The following is a 20,024-nucleotide window of genomic DNA, read 5'->3' as shown; positions in this document are numbered from 1 at the left end:
CTGCTCTCATTTGCTCCCTACATCTACCTACTAACGGCCAATTGACCTACAAACCCGCACTTCTTAGGAAAGTGGTAGGAAGCCGGAGCGCCCGGACGAAGCCCACTTGGTCACACGGGGGAACGTGCAAATTCCACACAGACAGCACCCGTGGTCAGGACCAAACCCTCATCTCCAGCGCTGTGAGACAGCAACTCTACCAGGTGAGCCTCTGTGCCTCCCTGCGTACCGTTGTAATCTCTGCCTCAGGAATGCAGTGATGGCTCCAATCCATGTGCAATGCGCCTCCTGGATCTGGTGGGGGAACTCAGACGGCTTTATCTTGCTTGTTACTAAGTAAGAGGAAAGCAACTGAGTTGTTAGCCTGTGCAGTAAAAGGAGTGGACTTAACTGACTTAAGTGCAACCGAATATCAGGAAGGGGTGCAAGCAGAACGGTAATTCCAAAAAAGGAAATTTGCAAATCACAGAACATTTTACTGTGGTTGCAAAGGGCAATGATTGCCGTCCTTTTTAAAAACAAAAGCATAACTTGTTCGCCATTGGTAAAATGCGCGCTCTCCGGGGTGCCCAGCGACCTCACGTACATCACGTCCATTAACGGCGTGGGAAGTGACCCAAGGATTCCCATGGAGTGTTGGCAACGCTCACTAAACCACATCAATATTGTAAAGCCTCCTGTAATCATCACACGCCTCAGGTTACAAACACCAAGGCGATGGAGTCTGAGGAGCACAGTACTGCACTATACAAGAGCACTGTTCAGCATTGATTTAAATAGACTAGCCTTAAGCAAAAGATTGAACTCATCTCAAAATGCCTTGATTCCATCTTGTCCAGGACCTTCCAACCTACCTCGATCTCTCTATCTTATCTTAGTTTAGTTTAGGAAAGGACTGCAGATGCTTGTTTAAATCGAAGGTAGACACAAAACGTTGGAGTAACTCAGCGGGACAGGCAGCATCTCTGGAGAGAAGGAATGGGTGACGTTTCAGGTCGAGACCTATCTTCAGACTGGTATTTGTTCCATTTTGACTACCTGCTACAGGAAGAATGTCATAAAGCCGGAAAGAGTTCAGGAAGGATTTGGATGTTGCCAGGACTCAAGGGCCTTAGCTTTAGGGAGAGATTGGCAAAGCTAGGACTTTATTCCTCGTTGTTCAAAAGACTAAGGGGTGATGTTACGGTGGTGCGTGAAAACATGAGGGGAGATGATAGGGTGAATGCACAGAGTCTTTTACTCGGGTAGAGGAATCAAAAACCCAGAGGACACAGGTTGAAGGTGAGAGGGGAAAAATGTCATCGGAATACGAGGGGCAAATCTCGCTCAGTGGTTGGTGGGTATATGGGACGAGGTGACAGAGGAAGAGGTTGAGGCAGGTGCAATAACAACATTTGAAAGGCACATGGACAGGTACATGGATAGGAAAGGTTTAGAGGGATAAGGGGCCAAACGCGGGCAAGTAAGACTAGCTTAGGATGTGGCATTCTGGTCGGCATCTCTCACAAGCATCTTCACTATGTCCTGCACCCATGATCTCACGACCTCTCCTCCTAGGAGCTGGGAAAACAGACACAGAGTTCAGGAAAGTAATGCCCTCTACCTGCACGCGATGGCACAACCGCTGCCCAAATTAAATAGACAATAGACAATAGGTGCAGGAGGAGGCCATTCGGCCCTTCGAGCCAGCACCGCCATTCAATGTGATCATGGCTGATCATTCTCAATTAGTACCCCGTTCCTGTCTTCTCCCCATACCCCCTGACTCCGCTATCCTTAAGAGCTCTATCCAGCTCTCTCTTGAATGCATTCAGAGAATTGGCCTCCACTGCCTTCTGAGGCAGAGAATTCCACAGATTCACAACTCTCTGACTGAAAAAGGTTTTTCCTCATCTCAGTTCTAAATGGCCTACCCCTTATTCTTAAACTGTGGCCCCTTGTTCTGGACTCCCCCAACATTGGGAACATGTTTCCTGCCTCTAACGTGTCCAACCCCTTAATAATCTTATACGTTTCGATAAGATCTCCTCTCATCCTTCTAAATTCCAGTGTATACAAGCCTAGTCGCTCCAGTCTTTCAACATATGAAAGTCCCGCCATTCCGGGAATTAACCTAGTAAACCTACGCTGCACGCCCTCAATAGCAAGAATATCCTTTCTCAAATTTGGAGACCAAAACTGCACACAGTATTCCAGGTGCGGTCTCACTAGGGCCCTGTACAACTGCAGAAGGACCTCTTTGCTCCTATACTCAACTCCTCTTGTTACGAAGGCCAACATTCCATTGGCTTTCTTCACTGCCTGCTGTACCTGCATGCTTCCTTTCAGTGACTGATGCACTAGGACACCCAGATCTCGTGGTACGTCCCCTGTTCCTAACTTGACACCATTCAGATAATACTCTGCCTTCCTATTCTTACGATCGCGTGCCTTCGGGGGGGGGGGAAGAGAGAGAACTGAACAGACACCGTGTTGTTTTGAATCGGGACCGGACAAAATCGGAAGCCTGTTGGGAATAGGTGCTCTTTGAAGAAACCGCGACGGTACCGATCCCTCGCCTTCTCTCCCACTTTGACAATAACCAGCTCTGTCTGGCCTAACATTCATAAAAACCACCCAGCTCTAATTCTGTAAGGTGACCTACGCTTTCTGATGCAGATGTATAAATACTTGATTATACAGCGTGGCAGTGGCCAGCGTGGTTGTGTGCATTGTAACACTTCCACTCGAAAGCTGTCACAAACAATAAGCAATTTTTCCGCCAACTTTTTAGCACCTTCGAGAATCTCTTAACGACGTCTATTTGCAGCGGAGCCTCGGTATATTCCTTTGAGCCGTGAAGCAGCCTCTGTGATGACGGTTGACAAGATGTTAAAGGACTTGAGCCGTCCTGGGTGGGAAGCTACATGTCATGTTCGCTTTGCTCACCCATTCCTTTTGTCTTTACTTCGTTAGACGTGACACACATCCCTGCCACGTGCACAGTTAGTGGGATTTAGAAGGATGAGAGGGGATCTTATCGAAACGTATAAGATTATTAAGGGGTTGGACACGTTAGAGGCAGGAAACATGCTCCCAGGGTTGGGGGAGTCCAGAACAAGGGGCCACAGTTTAAGAATAAGGGGTAGGCCATTTAGAACTGAGATGAGGAAAAACTTTTTTCAGTCAGAAAGTTGTGAATCGGTGGAATTCTCTGCCTCAGAAGGCAGTGGAGGCCAAGTCTCTGAATGCATTCAAGAGAGAGCTAGATAGAGCTCTTAAGGATAGCGGAGTCAGGGGGTATGGGGAGAAGGCAGGAACGGGGGTACCGATTGAGAATGATCAGCCATGATCACATTGAATGGCGGCGCTGGCTCGAAGGGCCGAATGGCCTCCTCCTGCACCTATTGTCTATTGTCTATTGTCTATTTAATTTGGACAGATAGCCCATTATCCTATAAACCTGAAGGTCTTTGGGATGTGGGGGGAAAGCGGAGCCCCACCCCCCCCCTGAGAAAACCCGTGTGGTCACAAGGAGAACGTGCAGACTCCACACGGACCAGAGGTCAGGATCGAACCCAGGCCTCTGATGCTGCGAGACTCGGCCCTGTGACACACCAGTCTTCTTCGGATATACTGCCTGATCCGCTGGGTTGGTCCAGCACTTTGTGGCTGTTTAAGGTTGACGTTGCCTTGTACACTTTTCCACCTTGACAGCGTTCTCGGGTTTCCAAGTTGAAACTCTCTCGGGTTCAGTCCCAATCAGTCGGCTTCATTGACCGCGCCTGTGCTCGGTTTTGGAGTGAAGAACCTGCGTTCCTGTGAAAAGCCCCATTAGTGACAGTGGAATGCAAAAATAATGTAGACCTTCTCATGAGAAAGCAGCCTTGGCTCATTGTAACTGAGGGTTTCCAGATCTTTCCCTTCTCACTCCCCCCCCCCCCCCCCCCCCCCCACCAAAGACACAGGTCCTTACACTGACAGGTACAATGCCATTAGTTTACTTGGTCAAAGGTACCAGCAGCCAGGAAGCATCTCAGAATTGTGATGTGAACAGTCTTGTTGTAGCCTTAGGCTTGTCTTCATGCAGCGTGGCAGGATGAGAATGAAAATCTATGTAGTCACCTTTGCCGTGTTGCGTTGCTCGTGAATACATGGGGATGCTATTCGAAAAAGGTTTATTGTTTGCAAATGATAAGCACAAGGTGCCGGAGAAGCTCAGCGGGTCAGGCAGCGTCTCTGGAGAAAAAGAGGTGGGTGACGTTTCGGGCTGGAACCCTTCTTCAGACTCAGAGTTTAGAGAAGGGTCTCGACCCAAAACGTCACCAAAGGACTTTAGCTTTCCCAGTATAGACTGGGACTGTCATGGTGCCATGGGCCTAGATGTGGTGGCATATTGGCAAATGTTTTCAGGCAATATGGAGAGGGTCCTGCATGAAAGAGGGCAAAGTTTAGTTTAGTCTAGTTTACTTCAGAGATACAGCACGTAAACAGACAGTTCGGCCCACCAGGTCCGCACCGGCCAGCAATCCCCACATATTAACACTCCCCTACACACACTAGGGACAATTTTCCAAGCCAATTAACCTACAAACCTCCACGTCTTTGGAGTGTGGGAGGAAGCCGGAGATCTCGGAGAAAACCCACGCAGGTCGCGGGGAGAACGTACAAACTACGTACAGACAGCGCCCGTGGTCAGGATCGAACCCATGTCTCTGGCGCTGTAAGGCAGTAGCTCTACTGTTACACCACCCTGGTCTACTCTTAGGAAGTTGCCCCTGATTAGAAAGAGCCCCTGATCTACTCTTAGGAAATTGGGAAGGCCAAGTGACTGATGTGTCGGTGGGCGTGCCTTATGTGACCAGCGACTACTGTTCTATTAGCTTTAAAATAGTTATGGATGCGCCCACAAGTTAGTCATTTCTCCTTTGCAGTAAACATTGGAATGATGAGTTTAGAAGGATGAGGGGGGACCTCATTGAAAGTTACCGAATAGTGAAAGGCCTGGATTCAGTGGATGTGGGGGGGATGTTTCCCCTAGTGGGAGAGTCTAGGATCAGAGGTCATAGCCTCAGAATTAATGGACGTCCCTTTAGGAAGGAGATGAGGAGGAATATCTTTAGGGGGGTGGTGTATCTGTGGAATTCATTGCCACATAAGGCTGTGGAGGCCGTCAATGAATATTTGTAAGGCGGATTCTTGATTAATACGGGTGTCAGGGGTTATGTGGAGAAAGCAGGCGTTGAGAGGGAAAGATCGATCAGCCATGATTGAATGGCGGAGTAGACTTGATGGGCCGAGTGGCCTAATTCTGTTCCTGTCACTTATGAACATATCTAACACCCGCCCTCCATCTGAATGACATCTTCCATCTTGCAGAGCTGAAAATTAACAACTAAAAAGATTAGTAGCCCCTCTGAAACAATCATAGTCCAAGGCAAAGAGTTGTAGACTCTGGGCTTTACTAAACAATATATCTTTTTGTTTCAGAAGACAGAAAATTATTTGTGGGCATGCTAAACAAGCAGCAGACAGAGGACGATGTGTACAGACTCTTTGAATCTTTCGGCGTTATAGAGGAATGCACAGTTCTACGAGGACCAGATGGGAACAGCAAAGGTAAACACTGCTTGTGGGGTTGGGATGTCTTCATTTAAAATAAGACCAGAGGTGAAACATATAAAATTCTTAAGGGTTGGAGAGGCTAGATGCGGGAAGATTGTTCCCGATGTTGGGGAAGTCCAGAACTAGGGGTCACAGCTTAAGGATAAGGGGGAAGTCTTTTCGGACCGAGATGAGAAAACATTTCTTCACACAGAGAGTGGTGAGTCTGTGGAATTCTCTGCCACAGAAGGTAGTTGAGGCCAGTTCATTGGCTATATTTAAGAGGGAGTTAGATGTGGCCCTTGTGGCTAAAGGGATCAGGGGGTATGGAGAGAAGGCAGGTACAGGTTACTGAGCTTGATGATCAGCCATGATCATATTGAATGGCGGTGCAGGCTCGAAGGGCCGAATGGCCTACTCCTGCACCTATTTTCTATGTTTCTATGTGAGAAGTTATAATCAGAACAGATTAAACAGACTAGGGCCCTGCAGAAGGTTGGCTCAGTAAAATATTGAGGACAATGTCATTTATTGTGCTGGTAAGGGAGAGGGGAGAGAGGAAGAGGGGAGAGAGGGAGTTGGGAGAGAGAAGGAGAGGGGTGAGAGGGAGAGGGGAGGGAGGGAGAGGGGAGAGAGGGAGAGGGGAGAGAGGGAGAGGGGAGGGAGGGGAGGGAGAGGGGTGAGAGGGAGAGGGAGATGGGAGAAAGGGAGAGAGGGAGAGGGAGATGGGAGAGAGGGAGAGGGGAGAGAGGGAGAGGGGAGGGAGGGGAGGGAGAGGGGTGAGAGGGAGAGGGGAGAGAGGGGAGAGAGGGAGATGGGTGAGAGGGAGAGGGGAGAGAGGGAGAGGGGAGGGAGGGGAGAGGGAGATGGGAGAGAGGGAGAGGGGAGGGAGGGGAGGGAGAGGGGTGAGAGGGAGAGGGAGATGGGAGAAAGGGAGAGAGGGAGAGGGAGATGGGAGAGAGGGAGAGGGGAGAGAGGGAGAGGGGAGGGAGGGGAGGGAGAGGGGAGAGAGGGAGAGGGAGATGGGAGAAAGGGAGAGAGGGAGAGGGAGATGGGAGAGAGGGAGAGGGGAGAGAGGGAGATGGGAGAGAGGGAGAGGGGAGAGAGGGAGAGAGGGAGAGAGGGAGGGGGACATGAGGGAGTGGGGTGAGAGAGAGGGAAGGGGAGAGGGGGGAAGAGATGGTAACACATACAGTTACGCAGCTGGTAGAGTTGCTGCCTCACAGCGCCAGGGACCCGGGTTCGATCCTGACCTCGTATGCTCTCTGTGTGGAGTTTGCACAATCTCCCTTGTGACAGCGTGGGTTTCCTTTGGGTGCTCCTGTTTTCATCCTCATCCCTAATATGTGCAGGGTTTTAGGTTAATTGACCACTGGAAAATTGCCCCAGGTGTGCAGGGAGTGGATACGAAAGTGGGATCACATCGAACTAATGTGAACGGGTGATCGATGGTTGGCGTGGACAAGGTGGGCCGAAGGGCCCTGTTTCCCTGCTGTATCTTCTAATCAGTTCAAAGTCTGAAGAAGGGTCCCAAACTCAAATGTCACCCATCCAAGTCCTCTACAATTGCTGCTTCCACTTTAGTTACTCCAACACTTTGTGTGTTTTTTTGTAAACCTGCATCTGCAATTCCTTCGATCAAAGCCTTAGTGAGCTGTCAGTATAAGATGATTACTAATAATTCTGATGGGAATTTCAGACGAACTGCCTTTCCTGGAGAATTTTTGGAATATTGTTACTCAATGCCACCGGTAGCGGGAAGTTTGTGGAGAATAGTCGCATTGAGCCACAATCACCTGCAGATGCTGGAATCTTGAGCAAAAAGCAAAGTGCTGGAGGAGCTCGGCAGGTCAGGCAGCATCTATGGAGAGAATAGGCAGGTCGAGACCCCTCGGACTGATTGTAGATGAGAAGAAAGTTGGAAAAAAGAGGTGGGGGTAGGTCGAAGCCTGGCAAGTGATAGGTGGATGCGGGTGAGACTGGTTTGTTTGGCAGATGGAGTGGGGCAAGTGACAAAGGTTGGTGATGAGAGGGAGACAAAGGGAGCGAAGAGGAATAGTGAAATGAAAAGCGAGAGGGAGGGAGGGGTGTAGGTGGGAGGGGACAGAGGGGAGGGGAAGGAGCGGGAAACAATAGGGAAATGAGGGCCTTGGAAAACGGGAGATAAGTGAATGAAGGAGGGGAAATGGGGAGGGTGACTGGGGCGGGCTAGTGGGAGAAGTGGGGGAGCGCGATGGGATGGTGTGATGGCACAGGCACAAAGCAAGGGGTAGAGGGAGCATGACGTGAAATTAGAGAATTCAATGTATTTGGTGGTAATATTTGGTTTAGTTTACTTTAGAGATGCAGCACGCGAACAGGCCCTTCGGCCCACTGAGACTATCCTAACACACACTAGGGGGCAATTTTACATTTATACCAAGCCTGTTGACCTACAAACCTGTACGTCTTTGGAGTGCGGGAGGAAACCGAAGATCTCTGAGAGAAAGCCCACGAAGGTCACGGGGAGGGCGTACGAACCCCGTACAGACAAGCAGTCAGGATCGAACCCGGGTCCCTGGCGCTGTAAGGCAGCAGCTCTACCAATGCGCCACCGTGCCGCCCCCCCGGGAAGATCGGTCGGTGCTGATGGGGTGGAATGGATTACAGTGCGAGGAGGCTCTTGTGGACCAGTCTGTACATTCAATGTAATGGTAGCTGAACGTTCATTGTAATTCTCTGCTGACGTTCTCCCCTCTTATTCTACCCACAGGTTGCGCATTTGTGAAGTTCTCCACACACACTGAAGCTCAGGCAGCCATTAACGCACTACACGGCAGTCAAACAATGGCGGTGAGTTTTGTCCTGTCGGAGGGGGGGGGGGGGTGGGTGGGGGGGGTGGGGGGTAAGAGTACATGCTCCCTGTATGCCCCATAGTTGAGTTTAATTTATTTTAATTTAGTTTAGTTTATTGTCACGTGTACCGAGGTACAGTGAAAAGCTTTTGTAGCGCGCTAACCAGTCAGCAGAAAGACTAGACATGATTACAATCGAGCTGTCCGCAGCGTAGAGAAAGTCAGAAAGGCTGCTGTCGGGAGAAAAAGATTCTGATTGTTCATAAGTTCATAAGTGATAGGAGCAGAATTAGGCCGTTCGGCCCATCAAATCTACTCCGCCATTCAAACATGGCTGATCTATCTCTCCCCATATCTAACCCCATTCTCCTGCCTTTTCTCCATAACCCCGTACTAATCAGGAATTGATCTATCTCTGCCTCAACAATATCCATTGACTTGGCCTCCACAGCCGTCTATGGCAATGAATCCCACAGATTCACCGCCTTCTGACGAAAGAAATTCCTCCTCATCTCCTTCCTAAAGGAATGTCCTTTAATTCTGAGGCCTGTGCCCTCAGGTCCTAGACTCTCCCACTAGTGGAAACATCCACTCCACATCCACTCTATCCAAGCCTTTCACTATTCGGTACGTTTCAATGAGGTCCCCCCCTCATCCTGCTAAACTCCAGCAAGTACAGGCCCAGTGCCGTCAAACACTCTGTCTCGTAGATAGGGTGGACAGAGTATCCTAGTGTCCTGATAATCTACAGGGGTAGCTGACAATGTAAAGGCTGTAATGAAGTCATTTGGCTGGGCTGAAGAAGGGTGTCACCTATCCATGCTCTCCAGAGATGCTGCCTGACCGGCTGAGTCACTCCAACACTATTTTGTGTCGATTTTTCAATTAACAGGACCTAATCACTTTCGTACCTGGAACCTTACTGTGCAAAAAACAATTACATAAGTCCCTTTTTGTCCGTGATTATCCACATGGTACACATTTCAACAGATTCCCCATTCCACAGAGAGATGAACATTAATCGGCAAAAGCGTGAATAATATTTTGAAATAAGTGCATTCAGCTTAATGGCCCAAGTATTAAGAAGCAATTGGCTGTTAAAGACACCAAGATACAGACCGGCGGGCAGCCCATTAAGTAATTAAGTCGGCTGCTCGCTACCTGGCCTGGATCATTGCTTTTAGTACTCCCCAGACCTCAGTCAGTCTCTGTTGATGGTTTGTACGTTAGATGGAAGAGAGCCTGCTGGTTCTCAGGTCAGGACATTCTCTCTTTGCTCTTGAAGATGCCGCTGAAAGCAGAGGCTGGAGCAAAACTGCTCTCACCTGTGTAGTTTACTGCCAGCCATATTGTACAATGGGATGGTGTCCAGCCATCTCACACAAGCCATCTCACACCCTCTGTGCGGCCACACAGCAGTTATTAGCCAGGTCTGATCGTTATTAGCAGTTGATCGTAGGGTTGCCAACTGTCCCGTATTAGCCGGGACATCCCGTATTTTGGGCTAAATTGGTTTGTCCCGTACGGGACCGCCCTTGTCCCGTATTAGGCCCGGGGAGCGCTGTACGCCCAGGCGCTGTAGGCCCCGACACTGTAGGTCCCGACACTGTAGGTCCCAACACTGTAGGCCCCGACACTTTAGGCCCCGACACTGTAGGCCCCGACACTGTAGGCCCTGACACTGTAGGTCCCGACACTGTAGGCCTCGACGCTGTAGGCCCCGACGCTGTAGGCCCGGACGCTGTAGGCCCCGACACTGTAGGCCCCAACGTTGTAGGCCCCGACGTTGTAGGCCCCGACGTTGTATGCCCCGACATTGTAGGCCCCGACGTTGTAGGTCCCAACAGTTTAGGTTCTGACACTCTAGGTTTCTGACATTTCAGCACCGGACAGTCTAGGTCCGGAGGCCCAGGCGCCGCCTAACGGAGGTTGAGTAGCAACCCGCCTCCCGGCCCGGGCGGCCGCCATCGGTGGAGCGGAACACGTGGCCGCTGGCTGCGTGAGGTCACGTGGGGCGTGGGACAGTGACGTCACCTTGTCCCGTATTTGGGAGTGAGATAGTTGGCACCCCTAGTTGATAGACACAAAAAGCTGGAGTAACTCAGCGGGACAGACAGCATCTCTGGGTGACGTTTAGGGTCAAGATCCTTCTTCAGACTTCTGAGCAGTGCTGCGCTTAGCAGAGCAGTGCTGAACTACTACCTACCTCCTTGGTGACCCTCGGACCATCCTTGATCGCACTTTGCCGGCTTTACCTTGCACTAAACGTTATTCCCTTGTCATGTATCTATACACTGTAAGTAGCTCGGTTGTAATCACGTGTTGTCTTTCTGCTGACTGGTTAGCACGCAACAAAGGCTTTTCACTGACGATACGTGACAATAAACTAAACTGAACTCTTCGCACCCTACAGTCATGCAGCACGGAAATAGGCCTTTCTTCCCAATCTGTCCCAATTTGTCCCAATCTGCACAGATGTTGCCAGAAACATGGCAACTCTTGTGTACTGCCTCAGTGTAATCTACTATTCTTGCACTCTTGTACTCAAGTATGATTGTGCTTATGTATCGTGAGATTTTTACTGAACTGTACGCAAAAAAAGAATTTCGCTGGTATCTCACTCATGTACACGGGGCAGCAGTAAAGTACCATCGAACCCATCGAAGGGCAATCCCATTTGTCTGCGTTTGGATCAGTCAGACTCCTCTCCCATCGGGCAAGGGGTACAGAGTTTGAAAACGCACTCTGGAACCTTCAGGATCAGGCACAGTTCCCAGCTGTTATCAGCCAACTGAACCGATCTCTCACCAGCTAGAGTGCAGTCCTGACCTGCCATCTAGCTCATTGGAGACCTTTGAACTATCTTTAATCGGACTTTGTATAGGAAAGGAACTGCAGACGCTAGTTTAGATCGAAGATGGACATTAACAAGCTGGAGGAACTCGGCGGGACAGGCAGCATCTCTGGAGAGAAGGAATGGTTGATGTTTCGGGCCGAGACTTTATTGGACTTTACCTTGCACTAGGTGTTGTCCTTTATCCACATTTTGTTTCCACTGTGGACGGCTTGATTGTAATCATGTAGCGTGTTTTCTTTGACTGGATAGCACGCAACAAAAATCTTTTCACTGTACCTCGGTAATGTGACAATGATTAAACTAAACTAAATTAAAGTAAAATAAACTAGAATAAGTCAAACGAAATTAAATTAAACAAAACTGAACTAAAACCATTTCTCCTTACTTTTCATTATTCACCCTCTGAACTGACCATTGACTGAGCATGGACATGATGGGTGGAATGGCCTCTCTCTATGCTGCAACATTGGATGTATTTCTGGGGAAACATGGAAAAGGATGTTTCTCCAGCAAAAGGGCAAAAATAATTGAGGAAATCGCTCTGAGCTCTTTGCCAAAGACAAACCCTCACTCTCCCCTGGGACGTGAATCCGATTTTCCATGAACGGAAGGACAGAAGGATTTGACTGCATTTCTCTGTGTTGTAGAAAATAGAACCTAGAACAGTGCAGGAACAGGCTCTTCGGCCCACAATGTTCGTTCTGAACACGATGCCAATTAAACTAATAGCCCACTGAACAGTCAAAATGTAGACACAAGGAAGTGTTGATGCTGGTTTACACTAAAGGATAGGTGATGTTTCAGGCCGGGACCAGTTTATTGTGGAATTCATTGCCACAGAAGGCTGTGGAGGCCAGGTCAATGGATATTTTTTTATACGGCAGAGATAGATAGATTCCTGATTAGTACGGGTGTCAGGGGTTATGAGGAGAAGAGAGGAGAATGGGGTTGAGATCGATCAGCCATGATTGAATGGCAGAGAGAGTAGACTTGATGGGCCGAATGGCCTAATTCTGCTCCTTTCACTTACGAACTTCTGAATTGTTTGTTCAGTGTACTGGGCAAGTGAGGTGGGCCTGAGGTTCAGAAAGAATCACTTTCCCAGACGCAGGCCGGTGTTTGCTTTTAGTTTGTTAACCAAAGTTTACTTTCGATGTGCTTTCGATGTGCAACTGCTGAGGGAGCTGGGCAGAGGATGTTGCTCTTCTTCAGACTGATAGAGTAAGGGGGAAGAGAACTGGAAAAGAGAAGTGGGGGTGGGACAAAGCCTGGAGAGTGATAGGTAGACACAGGTGTGGGGTGATCCTTTGGTGCCGTGCACGATCTATTACCCCATGAATAACAGACGGGAGGAAAACAATAACAGAAAATAAACTCTTTGGGAGCTTCAGACTCGGTCATGAGTCACGCGAGCAAGATGGCAGCTGTTTCTATTTCCCTGAATATGAGATGATCACTTTAATCTGAAAGACTCCCACCCGTACATAACGTTGAAGTAAAGCAGCCTTATTTCTAGCAGTGTAACTAGCTGCTGCAGAGTAGTGTTTAGAGCTCTGAAGAAGTAATAGAGAGACACAAAATGCTGGCGTAACTCAGCGGGACAGGCAGCATCCCTGGATAGAAGGAATGGGTGACATTTTGGGTCGAGACCCTTCTTCATCAGTCTGAAAAAGGATGTCGACCCGAAACGCCACTCAATCCTTTTCTCCGGAGTTGCTGCCTGACTTACTACAGCATTTTGTATCGTATCTTCGGTTTAAACCAGCATCTGCAGTTCCTTCTAACGCATTAGCCGGGCAGTAAATTGCCCAACATTACCCTGGGCAGTGATACCGTCCACAGGACATAAGGAATAGGAGTAGAATTAGGCCATTCGGTCCATCAAGTCAATGCCGCCATTCAATCATGGCTGATCTATCTCTCCCTCCTAACCCCATTCTCCTGCCTTCACCCCATAACCTCTGACACCTGTACCAATCATGAGCAAAGGGTAGTAGCAGGGAAAGCCGGTCTCTGTTGCCCTCTTTGTCTCTGGGCCCTGGATCTCTGTATTAAACGCGCAACACCTGTATTGAACGCACGAGACGAGCGGTCACGGTGGCGCAGCAGCAGAGTTGCTGCCTTACAGTGAATGTAAGACCCGGGTTCGATCCCGACTGTCCGTACGGAGTTTGTACGTTCTCCCCGTGACCCGCGTGGGTTTTCTCCGAGATCTTCGGTTTCCTCCCACTCTCCAAAGACGTACAGGTTTGTAGGATAATTGGCTTGGTAAATGTAAAAAAATGTCCCTGGTGGGTGTAGGATGGTGTGAATGTGCGGGGAGGGATCGCTGGTCGGCGCGGACCCGGTGGGCCGAAGGGCCTGTTTCCTCGCTGTATCTCTAAACCTCGTGTTGACGGCATCTCTCTTGTGCATTTCCAGGGCGCGTCCTCCAGCCTGGTGGTGAAGTTTGCCGACACGGACAAGGAACGCACGCTGCGTCGCATGCAGCACATGGTGGGCCAGTTCGGCATGTTCAACCCTATACCCCTGCACTTCAACAATACCTACAGCTCGTACGCCCATGCGGTACGTATCCATCTCAACCCCTCCCGCAGCACTCTCCCTTCGGAAAACCTCCACTCCCTCAGCTTCCCTCTCATTCCCTTTTCGCATCCCGTCTCCAATACAAAGGACAGGGGTTTGCATCTCCATTGTGCCTTTCAGGACTTCCAAAAGAACCGAAATTAAAGTGCTTTGGAAGGTTATTCGCTGCCTTTAAAATGCGGGGATATTATAACTCGTTTTAGTTGCTGCGTGGGCTACAAGCCCTTCGGCCCACCGAGCCCACGCAGACCGTCGATCACTCATTCACGCTGGTTCTGTATTGTTTCCCTGCTCATCCACTCATTGCACGCCAGAGACAGTTTACAGAGGGCGGTTAAGCTACAAACCCACACGTCCTTGGGATGTGGGAAGAAAGCGTAACACCTGGAGGAAAGCCAACGCAGTCACAGGGAGAACGTGCAAACTCCACACAGGCAGCGCCCGAGATCAGGATGGAACCCAGGTCTCTGTTGCTGTGAGGCAGCAGCTTTACCAGCTGTGTCACCGTGCAGCCTCTGGTGCAGTGTTGGATAGTTATCCAGTGGTGCAGAATGGCAATCCGAAGGACTGAGTGTAAATTCCATCGTCACAGTTGCGAGCGATTTAAATTTCGTTAATCAACCAGGATTTAAACAAAAAAGACGATTTGTTAGTAGAGTAATGTTGAGCACCAAACCACTGAAATATTTTTAAAGCTCTCAGATCTTTAATAATATTTAGTGCAGATGCTGGTTTAAACCAAAGGATAGACACAAAACGCTGGAGGAACTCAACTTGAACAGGAGGCATCTCTGGAGAGAAGGAATGGGTGACGTTTCCAGTCGAGACCCTTCTTCAGACCTAACATTTGCTAATATTTGCCAGGAAAGGAAATCTAACACCTTTATCTGCTCCAGTCTATAACTGACAACAGATACAACAACGTGATTGATTCTTAAATAGCCAACCGACTGACCAAGGTCAAGGTAATTGGGAGAAGCAATAAATGCCTGTCCCAGCTAATAATGCATAGGTCCTGAAAAATAAATAACAGTCAAATTCTGGAAACGACAATGTGATGATTTAGCAGATCATCAACTCAATGTATTGGGTGAGTGATAAATATTGGCCAGAACATGATGGATAAATAACTTCCAACTCTTCATCAAACAGTACAAATGGCTGGATTTCCATCCCCGCTGGTAGCATTGAATGCTTCATGTAGTTTAGTTTAGAGGTACAATGTTGAAACAGGCCCCGCCGGCCCACCGAGTCCGCGCCCACCATCGATCACCCATATACAAGTTCTATCCTACACACTAGGGCCAACTGTGCAGAAGCCAGTTAACCTACAAACCTGCTCGTCTTTGGAATGTGGGAGGAAACCACAGCACCGCGGAGAATACCCGCGCGGTCACGGGAAGAACGTACAAACTCCGTACAGGCAGCGCCCGTAGTCAGGATCGAGCCCGGGACTCTGGGGGCTGTAAGGCAGCAACTCTACCGCTGTGCCACCGTGCCGCCAAGAAACCTCTATTGAAACCAATCGTGGGAACTTCAGAGTCAAAAGGGCAGCACAGCCACGCAGCTGGTAGAGCTGCTGCCTCACAATGCCAGATACGCACGTTCGATCGTGACTTTGGGCGTTGTCAGTGTGGAGTTTGCACGTTCTCCCTGTGATCACTTAGCCTTCCTCTGGGCCCTCCCGTTCACTCCTACAGACTTGTGGGTTTGTAGGTTAATTGGCCGCTGTAAGTTGCTCCTGGTTTGTAAGGGAGCAGGTGCAAAAGTGGGGTAACATAGGACTAGCCCGAACAGGTGATCGATGGTCAATGTGGACTCGGTGGGCCGACCGGTCTGTTATCGTGCTTGCAATTGAAAAAATTACACAAGTAATTATGTGGAAAATTATAAAGAATATTTTTTATACATCAGGAGACAGTGGAGAATGTGAAATTCACTAACACAGCACAGTTGAGATGAAACACAGATGTATTTAATGGGAAGTAGATGTGAGGGGGAGAATGTAACGGACCAAGTTTATATTCTCAGTTGGAAGAGACTGATGTGACGGTCATTGACTGGGTATTGTTTAGAACAGAGTGGCAGAATGCACCAGGGGGCAAGGGACGGTGTCAGTCTTCAGCTGAATTCAATGACTGATATTTAAAGAGGGAAATATTCAGAGTCACACAACGTGGAAACAGGTCCTTCGGCCCAACTTGCCCACACCGACCAACATGCCCCATCCACACTAGTCCCACCTGCCTGCGTTTGGCCCATATCCCGCTAAACCTTTCCCATCCATGCACCTGTCTAAATGTTTCTTAACCGTTGCGATAGTCCTTGCCTCAACTACCTCCTCCGGCATCTCGCTCCATACGCCCACCACCTGGGGAGTATTGTGTCTTAGAATCCTCAAACTACCCACCTCCTCCCTGCCTCTCTCAAAACAGATTTCAGATTATGATCATTAAATAGCAGTCTTGAAGTGGTGAGCAAATTGTCTTTTAAAAGCTCTTTGGTTATTTTGTTAAAGCCTTGGGCTGCGGCCGGCCGTAAGAACCACATGGATGGCATTTAGTTTCTGTTGGCAGCCATCACTTCATCCCTGTGCAAGCCTTTGTTTCTTAACTCTGGCCACCCAGAGCCTGGTTATTGCCTTGTCCGCTTTGTCAGGTGCCTGGAGGTTGCAGCTTTTTACCGCCAGGGTGCAAAAGTCACAAAAAAATAAAATTCTCCGACCGGTCAAGCGGTGGAGTTGAGTTGGCGGGTCGGGGAGGGGACGATAACAGATCAGCGCAGGGCAAGGGGGGGCATGGTAGATCCGATCTACGTCAAAGCCGTTCTTGCATAACATTGCCACCGAATGCGCACTGATTCAGTCCGCTTCTCAGAAATCGTCCCCAAACACCATATGGCGCGATGAATTGCTTCCAAAGTGCAGTCACTGCTGAAGCAGATGGGAGCAGAGGGTGGGAACATATTGTGCGCAGCAAGCTCTCTTCGGCTGCGTTACAATCAGTGGCGAGCAGGAGCATACTGTATTCTCTTGATCGCGTGTGCGTGGCAAAGGCCAGCGGGGACCACCAGGGGGAGCTCTTTGCTCTTTTGGTGATTACAATCAAGGGGACCCCCTGAACCACGAGATTCACAGGTTACTTAATTTTAAAGATGGAATACTGAAAACACACACAAAGCCTTTGGTCAGGCATTGAAACTCCTCGGTGCTCAGGGATAGTGATGGACAATTCGTGGCTCCACTGTGGTGCTGTGGGACTTTGCTAGCAATACTGCAGATTAATAATACGCAACCACGCAGTAACCACGCTGCAACCACGCAGCGCCAAAGACCCAAGTTTGATCCTGACCTCGGGTGCTCTCTTTAGCTTTTGTTTTACTTTAGTTTTTTTGCCACGTGTTCCGAGGTACGGTGAAAAACTTTTTTTGTCGCGTACTAACCAGTCAGCGGAAAGACAGTACATGATTACAATCGTGCAGATACATGGCACAGGGAATAATGTTTAGTACAAGATAATGTCCAGTAAAGTCCGATTCTATTGGAGTAGACGTTTAAAAGAGTGGAGTGATTGTATTGAGTGATTGCAGGTCCACTTCTGAGGCCAACACACAGAGAGTCGCTTGGCTTGGGCGCCATCTTGGAATCTCTGTGTGGAGTTTGCACGTTCTCCCTGTGACAGCTGGGTTTCCTCTGGGTGCTCTGGTTTCCTCCCACATCACAACGATGTGTGAGTTTGTGGATTATGTGGCCTCTGTAAATAGCCACAAGTGTATAGGGAATAGATAAAAAATTAGGATAACATAGAACTAGTGTGAACGGGTGATTGATGGTTGGTATGGACTTGGTGGGCCGTGGGGCCTATTTCCATGCTGTATCTCTAAATACTAATGACCAGTTTGCTCTGTCATCTCTGAACCCGTCTCATAGAAAATAGGTGCAGGAGTAGGTCGTTCGGCCCTTTGAGCCTGCACTGCCATTCAATATGATCATGGCTGATCATCCAACTCAGTATCCTGTACCTGCCTTCTCTCCATACCCCCTGATCCCTTTAGCCACAAGGGCTACATCTAACTCCCTCTTAAATATAGCCAATGAACTGGTCTCATCTCTGAAGCAGAGTTTGAAGACCCACCCCATGACACTGAAGACATAAATCTAGGCCTATCTCCTGTAAAATACACATTAATATTATTGAGTTGCAAGTGCTGTCTTTCAGATCCGAAAGATCTGTTTGCTCTCTTCTGTAAGCGTGTAGAGTTGCATGGCATGCATGAAATTCATCCGCAGCACATGTGGAGACCATTTGACCCATCAAGTCCACGCTGGCTTTGTGTAGTTCAGCCGGCCAATCCCATTCTCACATTCTACCGCCACGAAGATAGGTGGAGGGGCAGGTAGGTAGGTCGCGTTGAGGATGCAGGGAGGCTGCAGAAGGATGGGCAGGTTCTGAGAATGGGTTAAGAATGATCAAAGAAGTAACAGAGTATACAGTCATGCATTTTGGCAGAAGGCATAAAGGCGTAGCCAACTTTCTAAATGGGCAGAGGATTCAGAAATCGGAGTTGCAAAGGGACTTGGGAGTGCTGGTGCAGGATTCCCAAAAAAGCTAACGTGCAGGTTGAGTAGGTAGTAAGGAAGGCAATTGCAATGTTAGCATTCATTTCGAGGGGACCAGAATATTAAAACAAGGGTGTAATGCTGAGGCTTTACAAGGTGCTGGTGAGCCACATTTGGAATATTGTGAGCAAATGTGGACCCCATATCTGAGGAAGGATGTGCTGGCATTGGAGAGGATCCATGGGAGTTTTACAAGAACGAACCCCGGCATGTTTGGGTTAATGTGCGAGGAGCATTTGAAGTCTCCGTGCACGTACTCGCTGGAGGTTAGCAGGATGAGGGGGAATCTCATTGAAAGCTACCAGATAATGAAAGGCTTAGATAGCGTGGACAAGGAAAGGAGGTTTCCAGTAGTGGGAGAGTCAAGAACCAGAGTGCACAGCCACAGAATAAAAGGATGTACCTTCAGAATGGCGACGAGGAGGGATTTCTTTAGCCAGAGGGTGGTGAATCTGAGGAATTCATTCCCACAGACGACTGTGGAGACAAGACATTGGGTATTTTTTAAGCGGAGATTGATAGGGTTCTTGATTAGGAAGGGAGTCAATGGTTATTGGGAGCAGGCAGGAGAGTGGGGTTGAGAGGGGAAAATAAATCAGCCATGATTGAATGGCGGAGTAGATCCCATTGGGCTGAATTACCGAATTCTGCTCCAATGTTTTTTAGTGTTAGTTTTATAGATGCAGCGCAGAAACAGGCAGTTCGGCCCACCGAGTCGGCGCCGACCAGCGATCCCCGCACATTAACGCTAAACTACACACACTAGGGACAATGTATAATTAAACCAAGCCAATTAACCTATTAACCTGAACAATGTTGGAGTGTGGCAGGAAACCGGAAGTCCCGGTGAAAACCCATGCAGGTCATGGTGAGAATGTACAAACTCCGTACAGAAAGCACCCGTAGTCAGGATCGAACCCGGGTCACGACTCTACCATTGCGCCATCGTGCCACCACCTATGTCTTACGGACTTATAACCTTGCCAGTTTATTATAAGAGATAGGAGTAGAATTAGGCCATTCGGCCCTTCAAGTCTACCAAGTCTACTTCAGCCATTCAATCATGGCTGATCTCCCTCTCCCTCCAAACCCCATTCCCCTGCCTTCTCCCCGTAACCTCTGGCACCCGTACTATTTTCCCCTCGTGATGTCCGTCCATTTTTTTTTGCGTTTTGTGATCATTGATTGTCTCCGTGCCCATCACCCTCACAGGCAGACAAACCCAGGTCATTATATTTAGTTGTGTAACTATGTTCTTCCTATTACCCCCAAACCTTCAGTCGGCGTCTCCTAATCTTTGTACCATTAGCAACCAGTAGCAAAAAAAAAAGTTTTTCTTTGTCTATCTTACCTGAACCTGTGATTACTTTGAACACCTCTGTCAAATCTGCTTTCAGTCTCCTTCGCTCCATGGACAACAGTCCCAGCTTCTCCAGCCTAAGCTTGAAGTTAACGTCCCTCACCCCGGAACCATTCTTGTAGGTTCTCAGCCTTCCTCAAGTGATGACTACAATTGGACATTCCCTGCGTTTTATCCAGTAAATTT

At 48.9% G+C, this 20,024-nt stretch overlaps 1 protein-coding gene across 5 annotated transcripts in view; it reads left to right on the top strand.

Moving 5' to 3' along the window:
- The window catches only part of LOC144607148 (CUGBP Elav-like family member 4), a 426,038-nt gene that overhangs the window by 371,362 nt on the left and 34,652 nt on the right, over window positions 1–20,024 (top strand). The window contains exons 4-7 of one of the 5 annotated variants that reach the window (XM_078423782.1): window positions 5,473–5,598; window positions 8,336–8,415; window positions 13,696–13,842; window positions 19,876–20,016. In XM_078423782.1, the coding sequence (XP_078279908.1) occupies window positions 5,473–5,598; window positions 8,336–8,415; window positions 13,696–13,842; window positions 19,876–20,016 (494 nt within the window). Of the gene's footprint in view, window positions 1–5,469; window positions 5,599–8,335; window positions 8,416–13,695; window positions 13,843–19,875; window positions 20,017–20,024 lie in introns of all 5 variants that reach the window. The other 4 variants (XM_078423783.1, XM_078423781.1, XM_078423785.1 and 1 more) reach the window with 4 other exon arrangements.

This window comes from Rhinoraja longicauda, chromosome 28 (assembly GCF_053455715.1).
Source record: "Rhinoraja longicauda isolate Sanriku21f chromosome 28, sRhiLon1.1, whole genome shotgun sequence".
Classification (NCBI taxonomy): Eukaryota; Metazoa; Chordata; class Chondrichthyes; order Rajiformes; family Arhynchobatidae; genus Rhinoraja; species Rhinoraja longicauda.
The sequence above is the reverse complement of the archived record's forward strand: the minus strand, read 5'-3'. Positions and strand labels throughout refer to the sequence as shown.